This window comes from Carassius auratus, unplaced genomic scaffold (genome assembly GCF_003368295.1).
Source record: "Carassius auratus strain Wakin unplaced genomic scaffold, ASM336829v1 scaf_tig00215844, whole genome shotgun sequence".
Classification (NCBI taxonomy): domain Eukaryota; kingdom Metazoa; phylum Chordata; class Actinopteri; order Cypriniformes; family Cyprinidae; genus Carassius; species Carassius auratus.
Genome location: NW_020528270.1, coordinates 347,262 through 369,645, shown reverse-complemented (window position 1 = coordinate 369,645; position 22,384 = coordinate 347,262). Strand labels below are relative to the sequence as shown.

The 22,384-nt window shown below is 43.3% G+C and overlaps 1 protein-coding gene and 1 pseudogene across 1 annotated transcript; one reads left to right on the top strand and one right to left on the bottom strand.

Annotated features, from left to right (window-relative positions):
- Positions 1 to 22,384, top strand: part of LOC113096010 (gastrula zinc finger protein XlCGF57.1-like) — a 52,674-nt pseudogene that overhangs the window by 10,957 nt on the left and 19,333 nt on the right.
- Positions 18,256 to 20,490, bottom strand: LOC113096016 (zinc finger BED domain-containing protein 4-like). The gene is made up of 2 exons (XM_026261393.1): positions 19,791 to 20,490; positions 18,256 to 19,598 (listed from the first exon to the last, which is right to left on the bottom strand). The coding sequence occupies exons 1-2, from the start codon at positions 20,462 to 20,464 to the stop codon at positions 19,070 to 19,072; spliced, it is 1,203 nt and encodes a 400-aa protein (XP_026117178.1). The 5' UTR covers positions 20,465 to 20,490; the 3' UTR covers positions 18,256 to 19,069.

Below are 22,384 nucleotides of genomic sequence, written 5' to 3'. Positions count from 1 at the left end.
TAAGTAATTAGAGTTGTAGAGAAGTAGAGTTTACAGTTTAATTTAAAGTTTTAGCTATATGAAGTGTGACAAAACAAAATAATGATCTAAGATATCATCACTTGGCTGCATAATTTCAACACCATTAATATCGATTCCATGTGACAGTATTAAACAGTATGATTTCGACCATTAGTAGGTCCTGAGAAGTGTTGTCTAACCTCAATAGAATTCATAATGACTATAAATGCTGATCCAAATGCTTCATTTTCATTATCAACATGGATATTAAAATCACCAACAATTAAAACTTTATCTGCAGCCAGAACTAACTCGGATGTAAAATCAGCAAACTCTTTAATACAGTCTGTATGGTGCTCTGGTGGCCTGTATACAGTAGCCAGTACAAACATCAAATGGGATTTATCATTAACATTTGTTTCTCTGGAGCACCATTACTTCAAATGAGTTATACTTGAAGCCTGCCCTCTGAGAAATCCTGAAAACATTGTTATAAATTGAACCACGTGGCTCATGGGTAGATTCGTTTAAAATCAGGTTTTAGCCAGGTTTTTGTCAAACAGAGCACATCTAGATTAGGGACCTGATATTTAAAGGGGGGGTGAAATGCTATTTCATGCATACTGAGTTTTTTACACTGTTAAAGAGTTGGATTCCCATGCTAAACATGGACAAAGTTTAAAAAATTAAGTTATACGTTTGAAGGAGTATTTTTGTTCCAAAAAAACCTCTTCCGGTTTGTCACAAGTTTCGGAAAGTTTTTTTCGAGTATGGCTCTGTGTGACGTTAGATGGAGCGGAATTTCCTTATATGGGTCCTGACGCACTTCTGCCGGAAGAGCGCGCGCTCCCGTATAGCAGAGCACTGAGAGGCTGAGCACAGCCTGATCAGAGCGAGAGCGTCACTAAAAGTCACAAAAGAAGTGTGTTTTTGGTTGCCAGGGCAAGACAACCCTGCACAGATTACCAAAAGAGAAACAGCATTGAGGGACCAGTGGATGGAGTTTATTTTTACAGAGCATCAACGGAGTTGTGCAAGTGGTTTTGTTTGTTCCCTGCATTTCGGATTGCACATCGTTTATTTCTTAAGGATAATGCAGTCCCAACTAAAAAGGGTCACGATCGTGTGTTGGAACCACATGCGGTGAGTTAAACTGCTTCAAATATCTCTGTGTTGTTAACTTAGCTATCAGCGCGTAAGCACATCAAGTAAACAACATGCGATGTTGTCATCAAACTGCACTTTCCACATGTACAGCTTAAAAAAAAAAAAGACGACAGTGGAACTTAGTCATTTTCCAAAACCGCTAAGCAAATATATACAGTTTCAGTACATACCACATAGCATACCGCCTTTGCTGATGCTGCTCTTGTTAAATTTCAGCCTCTGGATCTGTGTCACATCCTCCACATGCTCTCAACTCAAAAGCCTACTGGCGCTCGTGATTCTTTAGCTCCGCCCACACGTCATGCCTCTAGGCGCTCGTGTTTTTCCGGGAAAAATCGGTACAGACTATCTTTCTCTTATAAATATAATAAAAATAAAGACTTTTTGGAGTTATGAAGGATGCAGTACTACTCTATAGGTACTCAAGATTAACAGGATATTGAGTGAAAACGAACATTTCACCCCCCCCCCTTTAATAAGCCAAGCTTTTATCATTTGTTCATCCGTATTGCATCTGTTTTTTATTTGTTGTACCTCAATTAAATTGATACTCTTAAATTGGTTTGGACGTTTTTTGTATTTTCTAGTTCGGGGAACAGACACAGTCTCTATAGTGTGTTATCTAGGTGAAGGAGTCTCTATGTGCTGTGAATTAACTGACTTCTGTGACTTGAGGTCGATTTAGCCAGTCTGTCTGCATCCTGACCTGGGCCCCAGTTAGTCAAGTACAAACTCTAAGACAATGTAACATATTTCTAGAGAGAAGAGCGGCACCAACCCAGGAGGGATGAATCTCTTTTCAACAGATCAAGTGAGCCCCAAAAGCTTGTCAAATTGTCTATGAAACTATGTTATTCTGCGGGCAGCACTTAGACATCCAGCCATTGAGTAATGACAATCTGCTATGCATCTCATCACCACAAGAAGCAGGGAGGGGACCAGAGCATAATAAAGTGTCTAACACCATGCTTGCAAGTTCACTCACCTCTTTAATGTTATTTTTATTGATCGATTTTTAAGTCGAAAATCATGCTCCTGGAAAATCCATCTATACATCCAGTTATTCTTATTCCAAATGGCTTCAGCTCGTCATAGCCATTTATGTGCCACACAAAAATTCCCTATCAGTTCATTTTTGGTGCATCCAGCTATATAACCATTGGACTTGACCAGAGGTTTGAAGTTGCTGTTCAATAAAAGCTGCAACTTCATCCACATCCATTTTGTTCTTTCTGCGCCAAAGCTGGTTCTTGTTTAAAATCCTTTTAAGATTGCTTTTGCTCAGAACTATTCCATGTTATTCCACCAATAAAATCAAGAATTTTGCCATTAGTAAAACCACATTTAAAATACTCCTTAATATGTTCACAATTCATCGGACCCTCAGTGTTGTATCTTGTTAGATCATGTGGCTGTAGGTCAGCAAGTCGTAATTTAGATTTTTAAAATCTGATAATTGAGTTTTTTTTTCATAATTTCAATTTTTTTAATCTCATAATTTATTTTTTTACAGTCAATTTCGATTTAACAAGTCAACATTTTAAATTTTTAAGTCATAATTCACTGCAATTTTCCGCCTAGTTGCCAGGGGGCAACCATGAGCAAGATTTCTGTACTTGGCAATCATTTTTGATGATACTCACCTGTGTAGGGTCCTATATAAGTTTGCCTTTAGCCAATGCTTTTGTTTCAGTCTTGAGCCTACCTACCTGTGTATCCAAATACATATTGTGAGTCTATTAAGCCATTGTGCTTGTTTTATTTTTCTCTTTTTTTGACATTTGGAAGCTTTGCTTCTGTATTTTGTTGGTACTTTGTTCCTTGTTTTGGGGATCTCTACAAGTAAAGCTACTTAGAGTTTATACCTCTTGTCTTCTTGTTTTTGTTATTTCTCTGCACTTGCATCTAAAAAAAAACCAACCTTGAGTTAGCTCACTAAGAACACCAGCTCTGTGTTTAGGAGATCAGGGTACTAACCCTGCCTAAACCAACTTTCAAGATTTTAATCTATAATCTCAGTTTCTGCTTCTGTATTATTACTGCATGACTGAACCAAAAGATGGACCCAGCAGAGTCAAGGCCCTTCATCAAATGTGGAGAGAATATTATCCAAGCTCACCCATCAAGTTTCTGCTATTCAACATCATGAACAGATACTCACAAAAATACTTGTGTTTGAACTCTATCTTTGCCCCAAAATCCTCTGGCTCAGGAGGTTCTTGAGTTACCCACACCACCCCCATCCTTCTTCAACCTCAACCCATTCCAGTGGTTCCTCTTCTTGAGCCCAGACTACCAGGGGCTGTCGAGGCTTTATCACACAATGCTCTCTAGCCTTCCAACTTCAACCCAGTTGTTTTCCTACAGAGGGCAATCGGGTGGCTTATACCATCACCTTTCTAACTGGAAGAGCTTTGGAATGGGCTACAGTGTTCTTGAAAAATCGTTCACCAGTCACTTCTGATTCTGAGCAATTCCTAGCAGAGATGAAGAGGGTCTTCCATCATCCAGGAGGAAGAATAGGAAATGACCAATGATTATTTCAACTTACTCGAGAATGCAGTGTAGCAGAAATGGCTATTGAGTTCCATACTCTTGCAGCGGAGAGTGGCTGGAATGAACAGGCTTTTCAAGCTGGATTTCATCAGGCTCTTGCAACAGAGCTATAAGATGAATTAGCTTTCTTATATCCTGCACATTTGATTCTCTCATTGATGTCGCCATCAATGATTGGACAACCAAATTAGAGATCGGAGGTTTGAGAAACAACCTCTTTCCACAGAGGAACCCATGCAGCTTGGGAAAAAATGCTTATCACATCTCAGAACGGGACAAATGTATGCGGGAGCGGCGATGTCTGTACTCTGGTGAACTGGGGCATTTTCAAACTCAATGCCTTGAATTTGGGAAAAGTGATTTCTCATCCAGAGAGAGGGGGGCTGAGACGAGAGAAATAACTGACCCCTTTTCTTCTGCTGGATTTTCGTCAGTGATTCATTTCTACTGGGCCAATGGTTGGCATAAAGGTTCTGTGTTTATTGACTCTGGCGCTGCTGGCAATTTCATGGACAATACTCTGACCAAGAGCTTGAGGATACCACTAATAACTCTCCAGGATAAGCTCACTATAACATCTTTAGACTATAGACCTCAGGGGTCCGGCCAGGTAATGCACTGTACCATTCCTATTTCAGTTGAAATGGACCCATTAAGAATCACTGTCTTTTCTCATTATAGACACTCCCGAGTTCCTGGTTATTCTTGGCTACCCTTTGCTTTTTTTTCACAATCCTCAAATTGACAGGCCAACTAGATGTTTCACCCGATGAAGATGTTAATGTCCAAGGGCCAGAATTCTTTCATCTCCGAAGTTATTTGGGGGGCCTAAACCACCCTGGGATCAGCATGAGTCAAATATGTCAAGAACTAGGGTACTAGCCATTCCACAAGTCAAACACCTCCTGCTCTGATTGTTTCTACTCCTGACCTATCCCCTTGATCCCACAAGTTGCTACAAGGAACTGGCCCTCCAAGAGGTAGACTCTTTTCGTTGTCATATTCAGAGATGTAAGCAATGGATTACTACATTTGTAAGGCACAGGAGAATGGATTTATTAGGCCTTCCACTTCACCAGCAGGGGCTGTTTTTTTTTTTGTGGGTAAGAAGGATGGAAGTCTTCGCCCATGCATTGATTATCGTGGCCTAAATAACATCAGGGTGAAGAATCGATATCCACTACCACTTATAGCTACAGCCTTTGGACTTCCCCAGGGCGCTACCATCTTCACTAATTTATACCTCTGGATTGCATATCACCTGGTGATAATTCGAGAGGGGGATGAATGGACTGCTTTAACCCTCTGGAGTCTAAGGGTATTTTTGGGGCCTGGAGAAGTTTAGTCATGCCCTGACATTTGTGCTTTTTTCAGTTTCTTATAAATACTTCTTATAAATACTTTGGGGATCGTGAATGACTTCCTGTTTGTTGTTGCCGTCTGTACTGCGTTTGAGCTCAGTCACTATATTCTCTTTATCGACTATTTTTAACTTAAAATCTATTTTATACACCATCATTTCCGTTTATATAACATGTGAATATATATACTCTATTGTATTCTACAACAAAAACAATTTGAGCGCCTCGCTATCACTAGTTTATTTTGATCTCCCGGGTCCGCTATTAGCTTATAGCCCATCATCTGACACGTCTTTGCTACGTTAGCCGAAGGTAAAGTGCACACTCATTGTTTCCCTGGTGCTCATGTTCTCGATGTTTCTATGCAGATACCCGCAATCCTGAAGGCCGAAGAGAGCCCCAGAGCAGTCGTGCTTCACGCCGGGGTTAACAACACCACGCTGCGGCAGACGGAGACGCTGAAGAGGGACTTCAGCAGCCTGATCGAGACTGTTTGCAGCACAATGCCTGTGGCGACGATCATCGTGTCAGGACCACTGCCCACGTATCTGCCCATCTTCACGAAAGGTTCAGTAGACTTTTTGCTTTAAATGAATGGTATTTGTCATGATGTAAAGAACAGAAACTGCTATTTGTTAATAACTGGAATCTTAACTAGGATTTACACAAGCTCCAGTCTGGATCCAGAACACCTGAGAAGGGATGATGCTGACCCTCAGAGGACCTCAGATGATGCTAACCCTGAATCAACAAACAGAACTAACAAATATTGCCACAAGTTTGACTGCATCACATAATAATTATTAATTAATAATATTAATGTTCATCGTCTGGCTGACCACGTCTTGTATTAATTTTTCTAAAAATCCTGTCAAACGTGCACAAACTGACAGTCACCACCATAAGCTACTACTAAATATTGTAGAAACATAATTTTCTGTAAAGTTGTTTTGTAACGATTTGTATTGTAAAAAGCACTATACAAATAAACTTGAATTGAATTGAAAATCTAAATGGCTAAAGTCTATGCTGCTGTGGTGGTGCGGTTAGCTGTATGATCGTCCACCTGAGGCGCTGCCGTGGTGGTGCTATTGAAGCTGTGTGATCGTTCACCTGAGGCACTGCCGTTGTGGTGCTATTGTAGCTGTATGATCATCTACCTGAGGCACTGCCGTTGTGGTGCTGTTGTAGCTGTACGATCATCCACCTGAGGCGCTGCTGGGGTTGGTGCTGTTGTAGCTGTATGATCGTCCACCTGAGGCGCTGCTGTGTTGGTGCTGTTGTTAACTGGACATACCGTCTTTCCAGGAAATCCTAAAAATTTTCAAGTTATTTCTTCTCCATTTGCACTCAAGACTACAAGTTTCTTTATTATGAGAGTCTTTTCATTTTGTCCTCACACACTAAACGTTCTAACTCTAGCTCTGGACATAGCTCACACCATCCATCTTCTGTTACACCGTCACTATCAATTGTATTCTGAATATTATCCAGTTCATCTGCCTCTATTTCAAACTTATTTCTATTTAAGTCAACAACTGACTCAACTGAGTGTGTAGATTCATAACTAAACACTGCATGACCATTCTTGTAAAATTACTCAATTGATAAAAAATTCTGAGGTTTCAGCTTGATATCTGAAATGTATATTTGATAAAATGATTCTGGATTAGTTTCTTCAAAAAAGCGTGCATAAACAACTGCTGGCTGTGTTCATGGTCTTTTGGTGATAAAACCACAACCATTATTTAATTTAAGATTGTTCCTTTTTACTTAAAACATGATATTCTGATGCAAATGCTGCCATACATCATGCGGCACACATCTCTGTTATGTAAATAAATACTATACTGTAAACTGCAATAAACACTTCCTAGGTTTTCTGTGCATCTTTTGCACCAATATTATCCTCTTTACATGCTTTCCTTTGTGCATTACCTAACAACAACCCCATCTCCCTTTCTGACTTGGACACATAAGAAATCATATAGACCACACAAGCATATGTATCAGCAACATACTAGGGGTGTCCCCGACTAAGGATTTTAATAGTTGAATCAGAATTTTCAAATCTTGCTGATTTGAGAGCTCTCACTCCCTCCGTTGAAACTGTGTGCACGGTATACTGTTCATGTCCAGAAAGGTAATACTCGAGAAAAGTCAATCTTTTGTTCATTATCTGGCTCAGGTCGGCCTACAGTAACACTGTAAAGCTGAATGTCTTTACAAATAAAAAAGGCGATCACGTTGGTTATTGCTTTGGAACGAGCAGAGGTGACAGCCAGCAGGGAGTGAAAAAAAGATGTAATGGTTTGCTCACCTGGCATCCTGCTAGTGGTACCACAGCTGCTAGTACTAGCAACAGCGGATTCCGAAGGGGAGGGAGTCTCTGCTGCACTCATATTGTGTCGGCGCTTCAAGTGTGTTGTCAAATTAGTCGTACTGCCTGTATACTTTATAGCGGCGCAACACATTTTACAAATTGGCTGGGTTTTGTCAAGATTTCCATCTCGCTTATAAAACCCAAAGTGTTTCCAAACACTCGATTTAAAATGACTTGGTGGAAGAAAGAGTTTTAGAAAAGAGGCTTATTTAAATCGATGCATCGCATTGTAAGCTTATGCTGATTCACCGATGCAAATCAGTGAATCTTACAATCCCTAATATCCACGACCAGAAAAAAAGAGTTCAATCTTTTGGCGGTTCTGATATATTCCAGGTTCTTGTGATCGATCCAGACAATAAAGGGTACCCCCGACCCCTCTAACTTATTCACTCTGTACACCTGTTGCATCCACTCACTCTGTACACCTGTGCACATAATCACGCACACAGCTGTTCCCTATTTGTTCACGAGTATATAGTTTCGTCTCACCCATCACTCTGCCTGGCTATATTGTAATGTCTATGTACCTGTGTTTCTCGTGCTCGTTTTCCTGTGATTCGTTTTGGTTTTGTTTTTGCCGTGTTGGCCTTTTAGTTCTCGTTTGTTCTTGTTAAAATAAAGTGTCTCTTCCCTGCACTTGGACCCAGATCTTGTTCTTTCCACGGCGCCGTCTCTACCGCGCTGTGACAGAATATAGCCAGCAAATATGGGTCCAGCAGGGAGATTCCTCGACATCTGCCAAGGAGAGCGAAGCATTGAGGATTATGCTTGGGAGTTCGTGGCGGCGGCTCGGCTGTCAGCGACAGAGAGGACCTGTATAATGGTTTTCTTCTGGGGAGGACTAGCCGAGCCCTTTAAGTCCCTTATGCCATTCTGGCACCCCGACGAGATGCTGGAGAATTACATCAACCTGGCTCTGCAGTTGAGCGGCTCAGCTGTTAGGGTGGAGTTAGCTGCAGAGCCAGCTCAAGGTTCTCCCAAGGCGACAGTCCAGGAGTCAGCAGAGGCCTCGTCGGCTGCACCCAGTGCCTCACACCTGTTCCTGGAGCGTCACGGGCTGATGCGCTGCATGCGGGATTCACAGTGGATGTCGGTGCGAGCAGCGTGGTCGGCTCGCAGGACTCACAAGGTGGTGGAGCCTGCTGATGTTCCCTCTGAGGCAGTGGGGCTGGCTCCTAGCCTTCACAAAGCCGCAGATTCCACTCAGGATTGCCCCAAGGCGGCAGTGTCCGCTCAGGATTGCCCTGAGGAGGCGGTGTCCACCCACGATGCCCCCGAGGCGTCGTCGTCCGCTCACGATGTCCCTGAGGCAGCAGCGTCCGCTCACGATGTCCCCGAGACAGCGGCGTCCACTCACGATGTCCCCGAGCCAGCGGCATCTGCTCAGGATTGCCCCGAGGAGGCGGTGTCTGCCCACGATGCCCCCGAGGCAGCGTCGTCCACTCACGATGTCCCCGAGGAAGTGGCGTCCACTCACGATGTCCCCGAGGCAGCGGCGTCCGCTCACGATTCCCACAAGGCGGTGGTGACTGCTCCGGACTCTCCAGAGTCAAGTCAGGTTCCTGTTGAACTCCCAGAGTCGAGTCAGGTTCCTGTTGAACTCCCAGAGTCGAGTCAGGTTCTTGGTGACCCCCTAGAGTCGAGTCAGGTCCCAGTGAACTCTCCAGAGTCGAGTCAGGTGCTCCTGGACCCTCCAGAGTCGAGTCAGGTGCTCGTGGACCCTCCAGAGTCGAGTCAGGTGCTCTGTTTCCTCCTATGGACCTGGCCCTCCTATCCCTTCCCCTGATCGTCTGCTGGTCCACCTCCCTCCTGGGTTTCTTGTCTGTGTATCTTGTCTCTGTTTCCCCATTCTACCTGGTCCTCTTGTCTCTGTTTTACCATTTTACCTGGTCGTCTGTCTCTGTTACCCCATTCTACCTGGTTCTCTTGTCTCTGTTTTACCATATTATCTGGCCCTCCATCCCTCCCCCTGATCCACCTCCTCCCTCCGTGATTTATTATTTTGGAGTGTCTGGAATCCACTCCTTAAGGGAGGGGTTCTGTCACAGTCTTCTGTCATTCTGTGAGCACATGGCTTGTGTTGTGTTATTTGGTGCCATGTGCTCTCTCCTTTCCTTTTCTGACCCCGCCCACCTTGTCACCTCATTACTGTTTAGTTGCTCCACCTGTGTTTCTCCTTGGCTCCCTGACTCATTACCTTATTCACTCTGTACACCTGTTGCATCCACTCACTCTGTACATCTGTGCACATAATCACTTACACAGCTGTTCCCTATTTGTTCACGAGTATATAGTTTCGTCTCACCCACCACTCTGCCTGGCTATATTGTAATGTATATGTACCTGTTGTAGCAGAAATGAGTCGAACAGACAAATTAAGGAGTCTATCAGAGCTGTGTGCATTGAAACATGAGCTGAATTCCTCAGGAAGTCATAATTCAGTTCTAGTGCCACAAGAACCAAGCAAGATAACCAACCAACCAACTTGTTCACACAACAGCTTTCAACATTAACACCAATAGAACAATTATTAACAATTTTAATTCGAAGAAGAGATTGTCAAATTTATTGTTCGTGATTGAAATGCAACGCTGGACATCACATGTAAACCCAGGAGATCAAGTTAAATACTTGCATTGACTTCCCCCACCCAGAAGAACCAGACTGAAATTCCTAAGGGGGAAGGGCTTTAAACCTTTGTCTTCACAGAAAAGTCCTTTGCCAGAGAATGGCAAAGAAACCCTTTTTATACATTATATATGGACCAGAATGAACTCAAAAAAGACTTATAAATGAATCATTCCATTGCTTAACTCCATATTCATTTATGTGTAACCCACACATTTGACTATCATGTATAAACACTTATTGTGTATGTCTTTTGATAACTATAGGATACATAGTCATGTCTAGTATTGAAATAATCTCATTTTCTTGCTTGATTTTGTCCTGACAATCATTTATTTGTAAAATATATCATAATCATGTTATAGGAATCATGTCCAAAATTAGATCCTGCGAGGCAAGAACCACATGCTTGGTAAGATAAACAAATGATTTATGATACCCACCCCAAGAACATATGTGATTGGTCAAGGCAACATTTGAGGGGTGGCCAACAAGAAAGTTTAAATGCTTTGGACACGATTAAATTTGGCTTTTAGTTCTAGTCTAGCTGCTGCTATTAGCCATGTCGGCTTTTAGTTCTAGCATTGCTTGTGTTATCAGTCATGCCTGCTTTTAGCTTTTAGCTTTGTTACCTAGCCTTAGCTTGTAGCATCTAGCCATGCGGTTAGTCATCATTGTTCTTTGAGCGCGGTTCCAGCGTGCCTGCCTGCTGCTACTATGCCACAATGAGAAGGAACACAACCTAGTCTCGTCAAACTTTATTTCTTTTCTTTTCCTTTTGAGAGTTTCGTGTTCTGAGTTAAGTTTTGTAACGTCGAGTCTCCGACGCCTGACCTCGGGTGCCCGTTCAACTTCGACCAGCGCACACGACTCAGCACTTTCAGCCAACGCCCAACAACCACGGGCTTCCCAAGACGTCACTTCAGCCAACTGAACTTCCAGCCAATCAGCGACACCGGGATACCCCTTTCAACTGGAGTCCCTTTCACCGCAAACGAAGGCAACGTATTCCCAGATATTTGTTGTGCTGGTGTATCTAATATAATTTTAACCCCATTGAGGAACTCAATGCGAGCGCTAATTACGTGATTGATGGTTGTTCATGTTTATGCAATTTAACGTATTGCTGTAAACTTGGAATTCCATATTTCCATTCTCTTAAACTCATCTTTCCCTAACTTTCGACCTTCCTGCAACTTGTGTGAATGTGTGAGTGTGTGCGTTTATGTGTTAGATTAGTTTATATGTCTTAGATTTATCTAATAAAGCCTTATTCATATTGAAAAGAGAAGTATCTTGTGTTTTGTGCTTACAAGTTAATGTCTTAAACTGCTGATCTTGTTACTGTGCTAATTGATAGTGTTTTCACTATAGTTTGGATATTAGTATCCAGCGCAGATTTGATGTTAAACGGCTCGTTCAGTGAATCGCAGTGATCAGCCGTGAAACAGTGATTCTGTTCCAATTCCCTTTAAAATCTTAAATGATTCCCTTTGAGCTAAATTGACCTGTTCCCGTTACACTGTGTTTCTCGTGCTCGTTTTGCTGTGATTCATTTTGGTTTTGTTTTTGCGGTGTTGGCCTTTTAGTTCTCGTTTGTTCTTGTTAAAATAAAGTGTCTCTTCCCTGCACTTGGACCCAGATCTTGTTCTTTCCTTGTTCAACTCTCTATTATCAATGTTGTAGTTATGTTCGGCAGGCGATAAACGACGGGACAAAAACGCACAGGGATGCATCTTGTCGTATGTAGGAGAACGCTGGGACAGCACTGCTCCTACCCCCACCTCTGATGCATCGACCTCCATCACAAACTGACATGATGGATCAGGGGCTATAAGGATAGGGGCTGAAATTAAATGGCCGTTCAGTTTGGCAAACACAGCCTCAGCTGTGTCTGACCACCTGAACGCTGTTCTGGGGGAGGTCAAGGCAGTCAGAGGTGTGGCTAGTTGGCTGAAGTTGCGAATAAAACACCGGTAGGAGTTGGCAAATCCCAGAAACCTCTGTAGGGCCTTAGGGGGAATCTGGGCTTGGCCACTCCACCACAGCCTTAAAGGCCATGTTGCAGGTTAACCACCACTTTCGATTAATGGGTACATACATCACTCAAGATATGTATATCATTTTTAAAATCCCACCCGTGAACTCATGTCTCATACTAGATCGATGTACCTCGAGTTCTGAGGTCACAGCAAGCAAAACAACGATGGATCTAGTTACAATTCCTTGTGCTCAGAAAGTTTGGCGTAACTTGCCTGGAACGGTACAAAGTTGTTAGTTGTTGCAAACGTAGTTGTGTGTGTGTCGCTGTGTTTGGCAGGTGCTTGTGTGGTATAACAGTCGGGGGAGAATTTTAATCTTATTGAATCAATCCTAGAATGTCCAAAAAAGAAAAAGTCCAAAAAAGGTATGGTATTCCATCTTTGTATATGCAATTTTATTGCTATATTCATAGGGCCATAATTAGCTTCAAACATTTAAGTCTTGGTGCAGTATCACCCCTAAATATCTGATACTGTCTGCCTCCCATTTCCATTTATAAATATATTTGATTTCTTCTGGTGGGACATAGTTCAGAGTTAATACCTGTTTTATTTACATTAATCTTGTACCCTGAAAAATAGAGTCATAGTCTAAGTATGAGTTTAATGATTTTAGGAACAACCTGTGTAGGGTAAAATATAGTCAATAGCAAATCATCAGCAAAAAGTGCCAATTTTCGCTCCCCTCCTACTGTTCTTACTCCAGTTAAAAGTGAAAGTGGCGTGTCATTCAGCCAAGTATGGTGACCCATACTCAGAATTCATGCTCTGCTTTTAACCCATCTGAAGTGCACACACACAGAGCAGTGAACACACACACACTGTGAACACACACCCGGAGCAGTGGCAAGATGCAGCACAGTCAGTATTGACACAGTCAATACTGTCGTCGACAGGTGCCAGGAGGCCCGTAAGCAGGCGGCGATGTTCCAGAGTTTCCTCCCTTGTCGCTCTTGTGGGTTATCTGGACGGGAGATACTCAACACCACTAGCAGGCTCCTCATACCGCGAGGCTCAAAAGCAGAGCGTCGCCACTCGGGGGCTCCTAGAATAAAATCTGATCTTCGTACAGCTATCGAAGCTAGGAAGTCCTCGACAAAGAGGTCCTGATGCCAGTATTCCAGTGACCTCGAGGGTAGCCCCTACGGGGTCAGAGCGGTATCCACCTCATTATACAGTGCCCGCCTCTCCCCGGTAACCTCTGGAGGCCGGTCTGCCAACCCTGCCAGTGTTTCAGGGCGCAGCGGTCTTTCTGCCCGTGAGCGTAGCGGAGCTGGGAAGCTCGCCTCCCCTTCGGGGGCCTCTTACAACAGAGATCAGTCTTGAGAGACTGATTCCCTTAGTACATTTTCGAGCAGCGTGGAAACTTCTGCCAAATGTATCTCAATGGGTCCTGCACACAGTAGAAAGAGGCTATGCTATTCAATTCGGCCGTCCACCGCCGAGATTCAATGGGGTTACACCGACAGTTGTCGGCCCCCAGCAGGCTCTGGTTATGGAACAAGAAGTGAATACCCTATTAAGGAAGCTAGCAATCGAGGTGATCCCTCATCTAGACAGGGAATCCGGGTTCTACAGCCGGTATTTCATAGTTCCAAAGAAGGATGGGGGGTTGCGTCCGATCTTAGACCTACGTCAGTTAAACCTCTCAGTTATGTCACTGAAGTTCAAAATGCTTACTGTCAAACAGGTTGTAGCTCAAATCAGATCCGAGGACTGGTTTGTCACGATAGATCTCAAAGATGCATACTTCCACGTATCCATCCTTCCACAACACAGGAAGTTCGCTTTCGGGGGCAAAGCTTATCAATATCGAGTACTTCCATTCGGCCTTGCACTCTCACCCCGCACGTTCACGAAATGTGTAGATGCGGCTCTGGTACCCCTCCGTATGCAAGGCATCCGCATTCTAAATTATATCGACAATTGGTTGATTCTAGCTCAATCAGAGCAGATGGCGGTTCGACATCGAGGTGTCGTTCTCGCCCATATGGGGGAGCTGGGTTTGAGACTGAATGCCAAGAAGAGTGTACTTTCTCCAGTTCAGAGAACCACCTATCTAGGCGTAGTATGGGATTCGACCACGATGCAGGCACGTATGTCTCCTGCTCGGATCGAGTCGATCCTCACATCAGTCAAGAGAGTCAGAGAAGGCCAGTCACTCACTGTGAAGCAGTTTCAGAGACTGTTAGGGCTCATGGCAGCTGCGTCCAACGTGATACCTTTTGGTCTCCTGCACATGAGGCCCCTTCAGTGGTGGCTCACAGCGGCAACACAGCGGTAGTCTCTTATATCAATCACCAGGGGGGCCTGCGTTCACGCCCTTTGTACAAGCTGGTGTACCAGACCCTCCTGTGGTCCCAGGGCAAACTCCTCTCGCTAAGAGCAGTGTATATTCCTGGGCGATTGAATGTGGGAGCAGACGTGCTGTCGAGACAGGGGCCGAGGCCCGGGGAATTGATTCTTCATCCCGAGGTGGTAAAGCAGATATGGCAAATATTTGGCAAAGCTCAGGTGGACCTCTTCGCGACTCGAGAGACATCGCAATGTCCCCTCTGGTTCTCTCTAGTTAACCCAGCTCCACTCGGACTAGATGCCATGGCACCGACTTGGCCGAGGCTTCGTCTGTATGCTTTCCCCCCATCGCTTTGCTCCCGGGAGTTCTGGCGAGTGTTGTTAGTAGCCCCATTCTGGCCGGGCCGAGTATGGTTCGCAGATCTGATTTCTCTCCTCGACGGCTCTCCATGGCAGATTCCGATCAGGACAGATCTACTCTCTCAGGCGCAGGGCAAAATAATTCACCCTCGCCCAAAGTTGTGGAAGCTGTGGGTGTGGCCCCTGTTAGCAGCTGGTCTCTCAACCGAGGTTGTTGAGACCCTACTCCAATCCAGAGCTCCCTCCACGAGGAAAATGTATGCCCTGAAGTGGAAACTCTTCACTTCATGGTGCAGAGATCGCCACCTTGACCCTGTTAACTGCCCAGTTGGTACAGTTCTGGAGTTTTTACAAGCTAGGCTCTCTGCGGGGTTAACCCACTCCACCTTAAAGGTGTACGTGGCGGCCATAGCTGCTTACCACGTCCCTTTCAGTGATCAGTCACTGGTTAGACACCCCCTAGTTACACGTTTCCTCCGAGGTGCACTGTGGCTGAGACCTCCAGTACAGTCCCGTATTCCCCCATGGGATTTGGTTGTGGTGTTAGAGTCTCTCTGCAAAGCTCCATTCGACCCAATTCAAGAAATCTCAGACAGACAACTGACACTTAAGACTGCCCTATTACTGGCTATTACCTCTCTAAAGAGAGTTGGAGATCTTCAGGCCCTCTCGGTGGCCCCTAACTATCTAGACTTTGCCCCTGGTATGGCCAAAGCATTTCTATACCCTCGAGCGGGTTACATTCCTAAAGTTCCCTCTGTCACACCACAACCTGTCGTACTGCAGGCCTTCTGTCCTCCTCCCTTTTGGGAGCCAGACCAGGTGAAGCTAAATTGTATGTGTCCAGTGCGAGCATTGGATGCATACATCCACAGAGCTGCCCTGTGGAGAAAGTCTGACCAATTGCTTGTATGCTACGGTCCTCCTAAAAAGGGTTCTCCTGCCTCTAAGCAGACCCTTAGTCGTTGGATAGTCGAGGCTATCAACGTCTCCTATGAGTCCTCTGGTCTTCCCCTTCCTTTGGGAGCCAAGGCTCACTCTACGCAGAGTATGGCTGCCTCTAAGGCCTTTCTAGCAGGTGTGTCCCTCTTGGACATCTGCAACGCTGCGGGGTGGTCCACGCCCTCTACATTCGCCAGATTTTACAATCTCGATATGCGAGCCGCTCCTGGCTCTTCTGTCCTCTCGTCCTAAGCTGTGCTCTTCGGATACACACTAGGCAGGGGCTTGGTAGTCTGGCAGCGTTGGCACATCGTTCCCCAAAAGCGCTCGACGCAGCTCGAGTTCCCGAAGAGGAACGTCCCTAGGTTACGTATGTAACCCTAGTTCCTCGAGGGAACGAGACGCTGCGTCGCCGAGCCATACTCCCGGCACCCCTGCCTGCGCTTGCTTCCCTACTCAAAGCTGAAGCCAGCTGCGTGGCACGTGCCTTTATAGCTTCCTGGTCGCTACGTCACCCCGTCTGTGACGTCACGCTCTTCCATTGAACTGATTGCAAATGATATTCAGAGTTGTTCTTGCCAAAGGCGTTCCCCAAAAAGTGCTCGACGCAGCGTCTCGTTCCCTCGAGGAACTAGGGTTACATACGCAACCTAGGGACGTTTTTTCTCTATGTCCATGGTGTTCAAATCATCTATTTATTTTTTTAGTTTTATCATATCCAATTTAATATTACCATTATGAGACCTAGATTGTTGGTGCTGCATATATAACAACTTATCCTCTAAATGCCAGAGTTTTTGCTGATCTACTTTTTTCATATAAGAGGAATCAATTTTTAAGGATCAACAAAAAAGGTAAACCTCAATTTCCTGAAGGTGTAGATGTGGTCCTCTTAAAGGCTCTGAGTTTTTCTTTGTAACCGGGGTCCCGCCTCTTGTTCGCTGCGCTGCTCCCTGCTCCTCTGCCAACTCTGCTCTAGGTCCGCTGTTTCATTTGCTCCAACATTGTTTCTGACGATCCGATGACCTTCTGGACCTTCATAACCTCTTCTGGACATATCAGCAGTAGCTTCCACCACTGAGTCGTAAATCTTAGTTTCTTCAGATGGCGTTCAAACCAGAAGTCCTAAGTGAATTGTTGATCACATAATACCAAAAACATTACAAACATATATTAACACCCCAAAACAAACATTGACTTTGCCCAAACTTAACAGGTGCAGTGTGTAAATTTAAAAGTGAAAGTGAAGTGACATTCAGCCAAGTATGGTGACCCATACTCAGAATTTGTGCTCTGCATTTAACCCATCCGAAATGCACACACACAGAGCAGTGAACACACACACACTGTGAGCACACACCCGGAGCAGTGGGCAGCCATTTATGCTGCGGCGCCCGGGGAGCAGTTGGGGGTTCGATGCCTTGCTCAAGTGCACCTAAGTATTGAAGGTGGAGAGAGAACTACCCCCACCCACAATTCCGTCCGGCCCGAGACTAGAACTCACAACCCTTCAATTGGGAGTCCAACCCTCTAACCATTAGGCCACGACTTCCCCGTAACACAGTGTATATAAAAGAAATTGCTCATTCTAAGGTATTAAAAACATAACAGTTCACTATGTAACGTCTTTATGTACCATTTACAAACTTAAACATGCAATTTCTGGTCTGCCCAAAGTTTATGTGTTTTATATGGGTCCCTGCCTGAACTTTAGGCCAATATTTTTTTATATTCTTAGCGCCACCTGCTGGCAACAGGAAATTACTTCTTTTACACTAACTTAAACATGCAATGTCTGATCTGCCTGAAACTCTGCATGTTTGGTAAGAGTTCTGGCCTGAAGACATTTACATGCCGATATTCAGTTATAATTATAGCGCCACCTGTGATTTTGGCTATGTTTGTATTTAAAATAGAGTTAGAAGTGACAGAATATCTATTTAACTGAAAGCGCTGCTTGTCTCGCCTCTCGACGAACAGATCAGATGCAGAGAGGTGTGTGTGTGCTGACAAAGCAAGATTGTGCACTCGTGCGGCAGTACCAATGAATCACAGAGACTCGTTAACTAGTCGCTTAAAAAACAAATGGTTAAATCTAGCGACAAAGTCACTAAGTTGGCAACACTCTTGACAAACCTACTTTTACATCTTACATTAATCTATGCTATAAAATGTCATTAGATTCTGTATGAACTTGTGCTTTTATGATTACAGGGGCTGTGAGAAAAAGTCAACACCGATACTTGTTACTTATTTCAAAGTTTCTGTCTCACTCTTGTCCTAAGGTTATCATAGTTAGCTGGATTCGGTCCATATCCAGACCAGATGGTGAACCTGCACCCCGAAACGACCACAACACAGCCCTGAATGTCAGTGAATACCATGACAAGTAAACATCATGACTGGACAGGAATAATACTGATTTCATTGTATTGCATAATGACAAAACTTGAACTGAATGGAGTCAGATTATGCAATCAGTTTTCTCCAGAGCTTCTTTATTGCCAAATAGAGATGTTCCGATACCATTTTTTCCCTCCCGATAACGATTCCGATACTCGTGCTTTGGGTATCGACCGATACCGAGTACCGATACCAGTGTGTTAAAAAAAAAGGAAAAGATCATACTATGCCTGCATAACTGTGATATTATCATTGTGGTAAGGTCTGGCTCAGGTTAAACCCTTTGTAAAACATGAATGAATAGAGGAAATGCAAGCCATTTATTTTTAAATAGAACAGTATAACAGTAGTGCAACAGCAACTTAAATAAATATAGGAATAATTATTTTTTTTTAATTAAACTGCAGCCACAATATTGTAAAATAAAGGCATTTAAATGTTTAAATAGAACAGTATAAAACAGTATTGCAACAACAACTTAACTAAATAAATATAGGAATAATTATTTTTTTTAAATAAAGTGCAGCCACAATATTGTAAAATAAAAAAGGCATTTAAATAGAACAGTATAAAACAGTAGTCCAACAGCAACTTAACTAAATAAATATAGGATTTTTTTTTTTTTAATAAAGTGCAGCCACAATATTGTAAAATAAAAAAGGCATTTAAATAGAACAGTATAAAACAGTAGTCCAACAGCAACTTCAATGATTCCTTTAAAAAAAAAAACTTAAAGTGCAGCCATTATGTTATAAAAAGGCATTCAAATCTTCAAATAGTGCAGTATTTAACAATAGTGCAACACCAACCTATAAAGTAAACATAAACAAAAATACAAATCAAAAGAGTAGCAGCTACATATTAAACAAAAAATACTTTACACCAAGTAGGCTACACATTGCAGTAGCATTTAAGCAATTTAGTATTGCTCATAATTTCAAGAGCAAAGGCAGATTCTTCTTCAAGAAGATGAGCATTTCTGCCCTCTCTCCTCCTAGCCTGTTCCTTCTTGCATCAATAATGTTGGATGCTACACTGAACAGTCTCTCACTGTCAACACTGGTACAAGGAGCACAGAGAAACTTTGCAGCAGTGGCAGCCAGGGTGGGAAAACGAATTTGGTTGACTCCCCAGTACTGGAATGGGCTGTCTGAGCGTGGGACCGTTTGCTCTGTCAAATATGTCTGTATTTGATTTTGAACTTGTGTGCTAGTGCTACTTGCCCCACGTTCCTCATCATGCTCCTGCAGGATTTCCTCAAACAGGCCTTTCAAGCTGCTCTTTCTGCTGCTGCTGCTGTCTGGCTGTGCTTCCAGACGTGGGGCTTTATGGGGGTTTTCTGGCACTGTCTCTGCTCCCTCAGGTGTGGTCCTGCTCAGTAACGCTGCCTCCATCTTCTCCACCTCTTGGGTCAGAGCATCCTTGGCATTCTTGTTGCTGTCTGCTCCTGTGAAGTATCTAAAAACAATGAAAAATAATAAATAAATGTCTTAATGTGTAAAATAAACATATAAACAACCTCTATAGTAGCTTTTAGTGGTAACATATTAATGCAACAGTAATCAATAATAATGCAATATCTAGTTATCCAAAACACCATTTCAAAATTTTGTTTATAATATAGACATTTAATAAACATATTAGACATACCTGTCTTTGAATCGTGGGTCTAAAAGAGTGGCAACTGCATACAAGGGCTCATTCTCGATGGTCTTGAATCTTTTCTGGACAGCCTCAAGAAGGGTTGTTTTCATGGTTTTTATACCCGTGTCCCCCTCGTTCTCCCGAGCAAGCAGGCGTTTCAGCACTGTGACTGAGGGAATGACTTCAGCTGCAGAAGAGGTGGAGGAGCTAATCTGTCTGATCAGTTCTTCAAATGGTGCCAGAACAATGATGATTTTCTCCAGTAAAGCCCACTGGTAAGATGTAAGGGTCACTGGCAGGTCGTGGTCAGCTCCATATGCTGAAATTGACCGCTTCTGCTCCAGTAAACTTTCGACCATATAGTAGGTACTGTTCCATCGTGTTGCTACGTCTTGGTGCAGACGTTTGGTGGGCATTTGGAGATCTTTTTGAATTTCCTCCAGGCGTGTAGTAGCCAGTGGCGAGTGTTTGAAATGACCGACTATCTTCCTACCATTCGCCAGTGCATCACTCACACTTCTCTGTGACAGTAGTCCTTCATGCACCACCAGCTGGAGAGTGTGGGCGAAGCATCCCAAACTTGCTACATCCATCTCGTCCATGGCTTTCTTCATGTTGCTAGCGTTGTCGCGCAAAACAACATGAACGTTGGACTTGGGGATTTTCCATTTTACTAGCATCTCCTCAATTGCTTCGGCAATTGATGTGCCAGTATTTGACCCTCGGAACTCGTTCGCGTGCAGCACCGCACTTCGAGGGGTAAATGTTGACTCTCTGTCCACCCAGTGTGACGTTAAACTTAGCAAAGACATGGGGCACACGTCGGAGCTCCAAATGTCCGTGGTAAAGCTGATTGCATGCACGTCTTTCAGCATACACAAAATGTGTTCCCTAACTGTCTCGTATAATTTGGGTAGCGCAGTTTCAGAGATATATTTACGACCTGGCAAACAGTACCTTGGCTCCAAATGCTCCATTAAGCGGCGAAATCCAACATTTTCGACGACAGACAGGGGTTGGTCATCCAGGACAATAAACTCCACAATTTTGTCGGTTATCTTTGTTGCTTTTTGGCTGTCTTTGGTGAATTTATCTCGTCGCTGGAAGGCAGTTTCCAGAGTTTGCTGCTGCAGTTCGTCCTTTTTTTTACCCTTAGCTTTGGTGAATTCGTCATGCTCTTTAGTGTGACGTGTCTTCAAATGTTTGATTAAGTTGCTGGTGTTGAAATTTGCAACATTCGTGCCACCCCTCGAAATTCCTTCTTTGCATATGTTGCATTTCGCCGTCTTACTGGTGGGAAAATCCACTGTAAAGTACTGCCAAACTGCCGACATGATGCGTTAACGTTAGCTCTATGGTTAGCTCCTTTTAAGGGAGGAGTCAGGTGGTCAGTTCTTCTTCGCCCCTCGAAAACAACAGTAGCTGCCGATGGCAACACAGCGCAACTGTTTTAAGAGCGGCGAAGAAAAACTGTAAGCTAACGGAGCTAATCAGTAAATAGATTCCTATTTCTAATAAATTATATGGTATCGGATCGGTGCCTGGACTCCAGTACTCGCGGATTCCGATGCCAGCATATTCGGCAGTATCGGAGGCATTTCCGATACTGGTATCGGAATCGGAACAACTCTATTGCCAAATCGACTTTGTTTCCTAATGTATTCATTTTTCAGCATTTTCACTGACATTGAATTTTATTAAATTAACATCAAGCTGACATAAAGTGAATAATGAAACTTGTGTGCTATAAAATTCCTTATAGCTGAATTCATTTACCAAGTTACTGAAATGAACCGTCTTTCTAGAGGTAAAGTTTTTCATTAAATAAAACAATGTTTTTGTACAATTTGTGGTTGCATGTAATTACCTACTTTTTATAGAGTGTTTCATTGTTATTGATCAAGGAAAGTTAAGATTTTGTTAAACTTAGAAAATTTTGAATGATTTTATGGTTTATTATTAAATGACATATGGAATATTTAATCTTTTATAGAGCAATCTAGTCTACATAATGTTTGTCAGCTCTATTTTGGGTATTTCCATAGCTAGTTTTGGCCAGAGTACCCATTTTTAATTTGGTATAGACCAGGGTTCTTCAAATCTTACCTCTGGACCAGTTTGGATCCATAATCCTTATCTGTTCCAGATCCGTTGTGCTGTGCAAGTGGACTCTCAGATGAACCCATTCTGGAGCTTGTGGAATCATTTTGCTATCTACACTTTTCAGTTTGGGGTTTTTGCAAATACACCCCAACCTAAATTTAACAAAATTCAACAGGAAACTGTTAAGCAATTTAATCTATGTAAAGGCTAGAAATAGCAAGTTAGCTTTAAAAGCTTAAGATCCAGTGTTGCCCAGTTATTTTCAGGGGACATTGCTAAAGGCAGATCGATTTGTTGCTAAAAGACGTTGTGATGTCATTGTGTGGAGACATCATTACATAACCATGACACAAAACAGCATTTTATGTAGAATACACAACAAGATTACTAAAATCTTATTATTTCTCAAATGTTATTTGTTCATAAAAATATTATAAACAAAAATATTTGAATTAGTAAATCTCTGGAGATGGACTTGTAGCCTTGAGATAGTTTGT